The sequence below is a fragment of the Myotis lucifugus genome, unplaced genomic scaffold (assembly GCF_000147115.1).
Source record: "Myotis lucifugus unplaced genomic scaffold, Myoluc2.0 scaffold_37, whole genome shotgun sequence".
Taxonomy (NCBI): Eukaryota; Metazoa; Chordata; class Mammalia; order Chiroptera; family Vespertilionidae; genus Myotis; species Myotis lucifugus.
Genome location: NW_005871085.1, coordinates 7,420,772 through 7,431,970, shown reverse-complemented (window position 1 = coordinate 7,431,970; position 11,199 = coordinate 7,420,772). Strand labels below are relative to the sequence as shown.

General features: G+C 35.8%; 1 protein-coding gene across 1 annotated transcript in view; it reads right to left on the bottom strand.

The window, feature by feature from the left end:
* Window positions 1-11,199, bottom strand: part of SCP2 (sterol carrier protein 2) — an 89,544-nt gene that overhangs the window by 57,074 nt on the left and 21,271 nt on the right. Inside the window, exons 8-9 of the mRNA XM_014454659.2 lie at window positions 9,325-9,472; window positions 5,140-5,247 (exon numbers count right to left, since the gene is read on the bottom strand). Coding sequence (XP_014310145.2) covers window positions 5,140-5,247; window positions 9,325-9,472 — 256 coding nt within the window. The remainder of the gene's footprint in view (window positions 1-5,139; window positions 5,248-9,324; window positions 9,473-11,199) is intronic.

Here is an 11,199-nt window from a genome sequence, read left to right as displayed (position 1 = left end):
GGGAAGCCCGGGGAGGGTTGGGGGCCCGGAGGGAGGGGGTTAAGAGATCACCCGAAGGACTTTTATGCATGCATATAAGCATACCCAAGGGACTTAAGCCCCGGGGGGGGGGGGGGGGGAGTAGGGGAGGCCAGGGGATTGTCAAGGGCGGGTAAAAAATAGGACACATATGTAATACCCTTTGTAATACTTTAAGCAATAAAAAAAATTAAAAATAAATAAATAAACAAAAGAGCTGACGAGGCCTGAAAAAAAATAAAATAAATAAAATAAAATCCAATGTTGAGAAGATTATAGGACAAGAAGCATTCTCATACTCTATTGCTGGGAATATACACAGGTTTAATCTCTTTTGAAGAAAATTTTGCAATATCCACCTATATTTTTTAATAATTTAAAAAATATGTTTATTTATTTCAGAGAGGTAAGGGAGAGGGAGAGATACAGAAACATCAGTAATGAGAGAGAATCACTGATTGGCTCCCTCCTGCATGCCACATTTTGGGGATCAAACCATGATCTCTGGGTCATAGGTTGACGCTCTACCACTGAGCCACGTGGTCAGGCTCCACCTATTTTTAAATACAAACTAACCGTTGTTTGGAATTTACCCTGTGGGTAACACTTGCAAAAGTATGCAATGACACAAGGATACTCACTGCAGCATTCTTTATAATGACAAACTTCACAGAATCTAAATGTCTACCAATAAGTGAGTAACTAGGTAAATTTCTTACCATGAGAATACTACACAGGCATTAAAGAGAATAAAGAATATTTATAAGTGATAATAAGATTTTAAAGATGTAAGTTAAGAAAGTAATCTACAATGTGATAAATATACTCATATACACACATAAATACAGAAAGATTGTATAAACACACACATATATATATGTATTTGTAATAAGCATAACGATTTTGGAAAAATACAAAAGAAATATTAAAAGAGGTTGACTCTGAGGATTAGAACTAAGGGTAAGGAGGAAGAAAAAAACTTACTAAATGTTAAAATTTGTCATGGAGCAATAATATTAAAAAAACGTTATTGCCGAAACCGGTTTGGCTCAGTGGATAGAGCATCAGCCTGCGGACTGAAAGGTCCCAGGTTCGATTCCGGTCAAGGGCATGTACCTTGGTTGTGGGCACATCCCCAGTGGGAGATGTGCAGGAGGCAGCTGATCGATGTTTCTTTCTCATCAATGTTTCTGGCTCTCTATCTCTCTCCCTTCCTCTCTGTAAAAAATTAATAAAATATATTTTTTAAAAAACGTACGATAACACTTTGGAGAATGATTTGGCAGATCCTATAAAGTTAAACATACATCTACCCTATGACCCAGCAATTCCACTGAGTGATTAACCCAAGAGCAATGCAAAAGGTATGTCCACAAATAGACTTGTACAAAAATGTTCACAGCAGCCTTATTATGATAGCCTCAAATAGGAGTGCCTGGCTGGCATAGCTCAGTGGTTGAACATCAACCTATGAACCAGGAGGTCATGGTTCAATTCCCAGTTAGGGCACATGATCAAGTTGTGGGCTCGGGTTTCGGGCTCGATCCCCAGTGTAGGGCAGCCAATCAATGATTCTCTTCATCACTGATGTTTCTATCGCTCCCTTCCTCCCTGAAATCAATAAAAAAATATTTTCTTTTTAAGTTATTTTCTATTTGGTGAAACATTGTTATACTTTCCTTTATTTCTTTATATATAGTTTCCTTTAGTTATTTGCAAATAGTTAAATAACTAATTTAAAGTCTTTTTAAAATTTATTGAATTTATTAGGGTGACATTGGTTATAGGTTTCAGGTGTATAATTCTATAATACATCCTCTGTATTTAAAGTCTTTATCTAGTAAATCCAATGTTTGAGCTACTTCCGTTTCTATTGACTGCTTTCCCCCCATGTATGGGCTACACTTTCTTGTTTCTTTGTACATCACATTGTTTTTGTTGGAAATTGTACAATTTAAATAATATAATGTGGCAATTTTAAAAATCAGATTCTCCCCTCTTCCCAGAATTTGTTTTTGTTTTTTATCTAGTGACTTTTCCAAACCAATTCTATAAAGTCTGTATTCCTTGTCACAATTGGCCACTGGATTTTCTTCTTGGTTAGCTTAGTGGCCAGCTACTGGCTGGCCAGAGACTTCCGTAAGTGCCTGGAACTAATAAGTATCCCAGTCTTTGCAGAGGCTCTGTGTATTTTGTCACAGCACTCACCCAGGCAGTTTACAACTCCACTTTAGCATTTACTTCCTGCTTATGCAGAGCCCCAGGTTTAGCCAGAGGTAAGCGCTTAGGACCTTATTGTCCTTCCTGGGCATACACAGAGTCTTGGGCACACACACAGCCTTATATTATGTACTTGGTGTCCTAGATCAGGGATTTTCAACTGTTTTCATCTCATGGCACACATCAACTCATTACTAAAATTCTGCGGCACACCAGAAAAAATAGGTATAATTTTGATTCATTCATACTTGGTGGCTATGTTGTGTTGAGGTTGTCATTTTTTAATTTGACAATCTAAGGCAAGCATGTCAAACTCGCGGCCTGCAGGCTGCATGCAGCCCACAATGAGTATTTTTGTGGCCCAGCCAAAATAACGGTATGTAAAAAATGTTTTAGTAAAAATCTGGTAACTTAATTTTTACAAATCCTGTTATACATAATTATTAATAACAAACTACAACATTCATTAATGACTGATTACTATAATCATGTTGCATTCATTTCCCTTATGCACCTAACACGCAGGCATCCCATTTCTCTCCACTGATACTATCAGCAAATATTTTAGCAGCCGATTGCCACGTCATTAGTCTTGGACTGACTGTTTTGGTGTGCGCAATAGGAAATATTTCGCTTTTGGAGAACAAGAAAAAATAGGTTTATTTGTGTTACGCTTATTAATTTGTGCAGTTATTCAGTGTCTGGTAAGTTAATGTTCAAGAAAAAAATATTTTTATTAAAATGTTCTATTATTTTATGTTAACGATCACTCATTTATTTCAGCCCTTTGTATTCAGCATGTCTCTATCAAAATAAACCTATGTTTCTATGAAAATTGAAGCTTTGTTCTTTTGTGGCCCACATACACTTAAACCTTATTTGGCCCGTGTTAGCCTTTGGGTTTGACATGCTTGATCTAAGGGAAAAGAGGTCAGTGTGCTGGACTAAGTAATCAGGTATCGCATGTTTTAAAAATCCTTGCAGCACACCAGTGTGCCTTGGCATACCGGTTGAAAACTGCTGTCCTAGAGTTCCAGAAATATGTCACACATTTTCAAAGCCTCCTACAAACATCTCACTGCCCAGGTTTTTCTTTGTAAGTTTTTTTGTTGGTTTGTTTTTTCCCCCAATTGTTATCGGGACCTCAGGCAGCTATGATGTAAAATAGTTGTTGCTGATTGTTCTTAACAAATGTCCTGGGAAAATACTGTTTGCACATGACAAGTTCTCAGTTAGGTTACATAAAAACAGGACTTTTGAATAGGGGTTACCAGGAATGACAAGTCACATATATTAAAAAAAAAAAAAAAAACTCAGTGGAAAGAGTTCTCACTCCATTCTGACTCCTCCAGTGCCAACGAAACTATTAACTCTCACCATGACCGCAGCGGCTGGTTTCCAAGGCTACCATGGAGCCGGAGAAAGGAGGGTACAAGTCAAAATGCCACAAAGCTTGCTGTTCTTACAGAGATTAAATTATTTCTTTTGTTGTTGCTGTTGCCTTGATTTTTTTCTTCAGCTATTTGTTTTTAATAAATAATCTCCTAGATTGTTGTAAGCCACTGGTTAATTTCCAATGTTCTGAAAGAAGTTAATTTTGACAATTTTTGCCAGTGTTCTTGGTACTTTATAAAGAACAGGATTTTCAGATGTTGTTATTTTCCCACCCCCAATGACACCACTCTCATTCTCACTTTTAGATTCCTCTGAAAGATATTAGACTACTTAAAGCAATAAAAATAATAATATGTTGTGGAGTTTATAATATAGTTAGAAGTACAATAATAGCCCAAAGGATAAGAGGGGAGTAAATGGAAATATTCTGCTGTAAAAATCCCTTACATTTTATGTGAAGTATTATAACATTATTTGAAGATAGACTGGGATAAATTTAAAGATCATGTTGTAAATTCTAGAGCAAACACTAAGGAATAAAAAAAAGAAATAACCCAATAAAAGAGAGAAAATAAAATACTAAAAATTAACCAATTAATAAAAAGATAGTATGAAAAAGACAAAGGAGCCAAAGAACAGACAAGACAGGAAACAAAAGGCAAGGTGGCACATTATATTGCAACTACCTGTGTGTAGGTATCTTACTATCTCTCTCTCTTACTCTCCATCTATCTATGTACACCTATTTCTCTACTAAATTATAAGCTCAGTAAATGTGAGAGATAAACAGAAATGGACCAAAATTAATTTCTGTAATGAATACACTATTAATTCTAACATATCTATTTTTGGAATCTTAGAATTTATAAATTTTTGCTAAATTAACTAATTCATATATAAGACAATATGGAAAAATATAAAGCTCACCTATCTATATAAAAATAAGTCCCAGAATTTGAATACTAAGTTATTTTAGAAATTTCTTTGTATAATTCCTTCATTTTATAATTAAGGAAACTAAGAATCAAAGTGATTGAGTAATTGGTAATTAATCAAAATAGTCACACGGCCAGTCAGCAGTCCAACCAAAATAAAATACATATTTCATAAGTTCTAGTTCAGCTCTCTCAAAAGAAAAAATTTCCTTGCAACACCAACCACATATATAACTATATATAATTAAGATGTTCATTTAAAATGATTCATATCTAGCAGGTCTAGCAGGTCTATTTGGAAACATCTTGTTAATTAAGTTGTACACCTATTTGAAAATACTCAAACTTTAAAAAATACAAATTGTTAAATTTAGAATACCAATTAATTCAAATTCTCGTCAATTAATCAAGATCACTGAAGTATACTGTACTTAAAGAAAAATAAAAAATACTGTGGCTAAACAATCATTTAAAACACTGGCTACCAAGTTTAGAGAATACAATCTTTCAAGTCAAGAACTAATCATTCGCACTTACGCCAAATGATTGTGAACCCTCTGTGCAGCATTACCTGTAGCTCCTAGTGGGTGTCCCTTGGAAATCAATCCACCACTAGGATTTATGACCCACTTTCCTCCATAAGTATTATCTCCTCTATCAACCAGTTTTCCACCTTGTCCTATAGAAGGAAAAATATATTCACAAATATTACAAAAAACATTGGAACAAATGACGTTTTTTAAACTTCCATAGAGCCAAGAATTTCTTACAGCAAACATTTTTTAACAGTTCAAACTAACATCAAATTGATATAAGCACATTTAAAAGTTAGGTAATAAATATTGAGTAATAAAGGCATATATTTTCAGAACATTTCCTATACGAAAAAAGCACCTATTAATTCCTAAGAGTTCTTGGCTTCCAAAATTGCTACAAGTATGACAGAAATTCAGAGACCCCCAAAAAAGAATTGAAATGGATACAATTAAATTATATCCACTTAAAAATGTATAACTTTGCCAAACTATAATCATTTCCCTAAATTTTTAACTATACTCTCATATACTATACAAATATTCTTAATAGTCAGGAAAGAGGGAGGGAGAGGGACAGAAAAAAGAGCACTTTATGAAATAAAGGGAAATGGCTGAAAATACTGTTGAGCCATAAACGTAAACTTAAAAGAAAAAAATTACATTACATGCTTAGCAACTTCAACATTCCTATAAATTCCCATGACATTCTTCCAAATGGTAAAAAGGTAAATAAAAAGCATGCAATGTATAAATTATTCCTCCAGATGATATTTCTGATAAAGTAATGAGAGGTGAAATCCTGAGGTAATGAGGATAATTGTGGTTGTCAGAGGCAGCTAATAGCTTTTAAGCACTCATTCTGTCAGGCCTTAGTTCTAATTATTTCACATGTATTTGCATAATCTAATCATCAAATCTATAAGATATGATTAACATATAACATTATATTAGTTTCAAGTGACATCATAATGAGTTCATATTTGTTTGTATTGTGAAATGACCACAATAAGTCTAGTTAACATCCATCCCCAAATGTAGTTACAAAATTTACTTTTCTTATGATGCTAATTTTGACAATCTATATTCGTAGCAACTTTCAAATATACAATTCAGTATTATTAACTACTAGAGGCCCAGTGTACGAAATCCGTGCACTCTGGGAGTCCCTCAGCCTGGCCTGTGCCCTCTAACAGTCTGGGAGCCCTCGGGGGATGTTCGACTTCTGGCTTAGGCCCGCTCCCCATGGGAGGCAGGAGAGGCTCCCGCCACCATCGCTGCACACGCCAGCCATCAGCCCGGCTTCTGGCTAAGCAGCGCTCCCCCTGTGGGAGTGCACCAGGGGGCAGCTCCTGCATTGAGCATCTGCCCCCCTGGTGGTCAGTGCGTGTCATAGCGACCAGTCGTTCCACCTTTCAGTCGATTTGCATGTTAGCCTTTATTATATAGGATAGTCACCATGCAATGTAGTTGTACATTACATACCCCATGACTTATTTATTTTATAACTGGAAGTTTGTATATTTTTACTTACCTTCATCCATTCCGCCAACACCCCAACCCTCGCCTCTGGCAACCACCAATATGTTCTGTGTATATATGAGCTTGTTTTTTTGTTTTGTTTTGTTTCCAGATTCCATAAACCGAGATCTCATGTAAGTGTGTCTTTCTCTATTTCACTTAACATAATGCCCTCAAGGTCCACCTGGGTTGTTGCAAATGGCAAGATTTTCATTCTTTTTTATAGTTAGATAATATTCCATTAGGAAATTTTCCAAAGGAAAGCTAAATAAATGGAAATGCATACCATCTAATGGATTGGAAGATTCAACATTGTTAAACTGACAACTGGCTCTAAATGTATCTATAGATTCAAAGAAATCCCAATGAAAATTCCAGCAAGTTTTTTGTTGCTGTATTTTTTTTAAATATATTTTATTGATTTTTTTACAGAGAGGAAGGGAGAGGGATAGAGCGCTAGAAACATCGATGAGAGAGAAACATCGATCAGCTGCCTCCTGCACACCTCCTGCTGGGGATGTGCCCGCAACCAAGGTACACGCCCTTGACCAGAATCAAACCTGGGACCTTTCAGTCCACAGGCCAACGATCCATCCACTGAGCCAAACCGGCTAGGGCTGTTGCTGTATTTTTATAGAAATTGACAAACTGATTCTAACATGTGCTTAGAGATGCATAGGACCTAAAATAACTAAAATTATTTTTGAAAAGAACAAAGTTGGCCCTGGCCAGTGTGGCTCAGTTGGTTGAAGCATCATTCCATACACCAAAAGGTGGCAGGTTCGATTTCCAGTCAGGGAACATACTCGGGTTGCAGGTTCAATCCTTGGTTGGGGCACATGCAGAAGGCAACTAATCAATGTTTTTCTCTCTCTCTCCCTCTCTCTCCCTCCCTCTCTCTCTCTGAGTGTCTCTCTATCTCTCTCTGTCTCCTCCTTTCTCTCTAAAATCAATAAAAAGTATATCTTCAGGTGAAGAAATAAGTAAGTTTTTTTAAAAAAGACTAAAGTTGGAGAACTTACCCTATTTGATTTCAAGACTTGCTATACACTATAGTACTATATAATGTAATTACAGTAGCCAAAATAATTTGGTATTGGTAAAAAGATAAAAATATAGATCAGCCCAGGCCAGTGTGGGTCAGTTGGTTGAGCATTGTCCAGTACACCAAAGGCCACCAGTTCAATTCCCAGTCAGACACATGCCTAGGTTACAGGTTCAGTCCCCAGTCGGGATCCATATGGGAGGCAACTGATTGATGTTTCTCTCTCACATCTCTCTGTCTCTCTCCCTTTCTTTCTCTCTAAAAAAATCAATAAAAACATGTATTTTTTAAAAGAAGGTAGATCAATGGAACAGAAGAAAGAGTCAAAAAATGGACCCTCACATATATATGGGCAATTGACTTTGGACAAAGGTGCCAATGCAATTCAATGGGGAGAGAAAAGTCTTTTCAGCAAGTAGTGCTGGATATGTGTATAAAATAAAAAAGATTAATATCGACTTTTATTTTACATCATATACAAAAATTGACTCAAAGTGGATTATATGCTTAAATAAAAAATCTAAATCTATAGAATTAGAAATAAAAACAGAAGAAAATCTTTATGACCTTGAGATAGGCAGAAGTTTCTTAGAGTACAAAAAACATAAACCATTAAAAATATTGATAATTTGTATTTCATCAAAATTTTAAAATGCTGTTTTTCAAGCAACACTATTAATAAAACAAAAGGCAAGCCACAGCCTAGGAGAAAATGTTCACAACATACAGATATCAGACAAATGACTTTATCCAGAATTTATATATACATTCTTACAACTCTTAAAGAAGGCAAACAACCCAATAATTAAAGGGCAAAAGTTCTGAACAGACACTTCACACAAAAAAATATATGTATGACCAATATACACATGAAAAGATGCTAACATCATTAGTCATCAGTGATATAAAAATAAGACATACTGCATAATCTTTAGAATGGCTAAACTTTTAAAAACTGACCCCATCAAGTATTGGTAAGGATTTAAAGCAGTGATGGCGAACCTATGACACGCGTGTCAGAGGTGACACACGAACTCATTTTTTGGGTTGATTTTCTTTGTTAAATGGCATTTAAATATATAAAATAACTATCAAAAATATAAATCTTTGTTTTACTATGGTTGCAAATATCAAAAAATTTCTATATGTGACACGGCACCAGAGTTAAGTTAGGGTTTTTCAAAATGCTGACACGCCGAGCTCAAAAGGCTCGCCATCACTGATTTAAAGCAACTAAAACTCTCATACACCGCTGGTAGTAATGGAAAATGGTGCAACCACTTCAAACATGAAAAGAAAAATCCTCCAGGTCCCATAAACTAGTTTTTCCATTTTTCTTTTTGCAAATCTTCAAACACAATTTGAATATCGAGTTACAAATGTAATTTTGTATCCTTCCCCCCCCCCACTTAACAGAACATTAAAAATATCCCTGATTTACATAATACAAATTATTTGCACACCCTGTTATTTCAGTGTTGCTATTGTCCCAGACTGCAGGTTCTAAAAGTCCAGTATCGAGGTAGCTTACATTCACTTTGCAGTGTGGCAGAGGCAACGTAGAGAAGAAAGCAATTACTGAATTCTTTTCTTTAATGGTGAAAATGAAAATTTATCAGAGAAACTAAGTTAATAAGCATCTCATGAAAGATAGTACCTTCTGGACAGAGTCCCAATGCTTCATAAGTAAGTAGTTCGTTAGGAGAAAAGCAATCATGAAGTTCTATTACATCAATATCACTTGGTCTCAGGCCAGATTTCTCATAGCACTTTCTGGCAGCTTCTTTACTCATATCAAAGCCAACCTAAAACCAAAATCACATATAAGTAAAGTAAAGGCATCAAAATTGGGACTTTTATATAAGGATTATATGAGATTAATAGGCATAAACTTAACAGCTAAGAATTGACCACACATATTGAAATATCTATTGATTCTATTTTATACAGAGAGTCCAAATAAAAGGATATCCAGGAGGGAAAATATACATATTAAATCTGGTGCTATAAAAGAAAGAATTTCAAATCAAATACATAAAAGGACTTATAATTCTTCAGGCCATATCTTACGTTGTTATAAAAACTCTATTAATCCACAATGTATAGTTGTGGTAAACAGGCTGAAGAGATTTATCAACAGATCATTATGATTCAGATACACTGAAAAATAGGCAGTTGATCGATGTTTCTCTCTCATCGATGTTTCTAGCTCTCTATCCCTCTCTCTTCCTCATATAATAATCAATAAAATGTATTTTTTAAAAAAATAAAATAAAATAAAAGGACTTATAATTCTTCAGGCCATATTTTATGTTGTTATAAAAACTCTATTAATCCACAATGTATAGTTGTGGTAAACAGGCTAAAGAGATTTATCAACAGATCATTATGATTCAGATACACTGAAAAATAATGAGGGAATTTTTATATGAAAATAAACAATCTTCACCCAGCTGACGTGTCTCTGTGGTTGAGTGTTGACTTATGAATCAGGAATTCACAGTTCGATTCCCGATCAGGGCTCATGCTCAGGTTGCGGGCTCTATCCCCAGTGTGGGGCATGCAGGAGGCAGCCAATCAATGATTCTCTCTCATCACTGATTTTTCTCTCTCTCTCTCCCTCTCCTTTCCTCTCTGAAATCAATAAAAATATATACTTTAAGCCCTAACCAGTTTGGCTCAGTGGATAGACCGTCGGCCTGCGGACTCAGGGGTCCCAGGTTCGATTCTGGTCAAGGGCATGTACCTTGGTTGCAGGCACATACCCAGTGGGAGTGTACAGGAGGCAGCTGATCGATGTTTCTCTCTCATTGATGTTTCTAACTCTCTATCCCTCTCCCTTCCTCTCTGTAAAGAATCAATAAAATATATAAAAATAAATAAATAAATAAAAAATATACATATATATATATATATACTTTAAAAAAAGAAAGAAAATAAATAATATTTTTAGGGATTCAAAAACATTTTCCCAAAATCCATGCTCTTAACACCTCTTTAATCTCAGATAATAACATGCAAACTGAACTTTTCTCCATAGAATAAAACTATGGCATAGTGGCAAATGTACTATAATTAGAAAACCTAAATATGAGTTCCACCTCTACCACACCCTAACACCTTAGCTTTGTGATCTTGGGCAAGTTATAGGAACATTTTCAAATTCTGAGCATTGTTGTAAAATTTATAAATTGTAGTTTAGCATTTATAATTGTTTATATTTGTATGCATATGTATATATGCCTTATTATATCTATATATATAAAAGGCTAATATGCAAAGTGTCCCCTTGGGAGTTCGACTGGGAGACCAGGAGTTCGATCGCTTGCTATGACGTGTGCTGACCAGGGGGTGGTGCAGAATGAAGGAAGGCCCCAGCTGGCAGTGGGAAGGAAGGCCCCGGCCAGCAGCTGGAAGGCCCCAATCAGCCCTGATCGCCAGCCAGGCCTAAAGACCCTACCCGCGCACAAATTTCGTGCACCAGGCCCCCCCCCTCTCCCTCTCCTTCTCTCTCTCTCTCTCTCTATATATA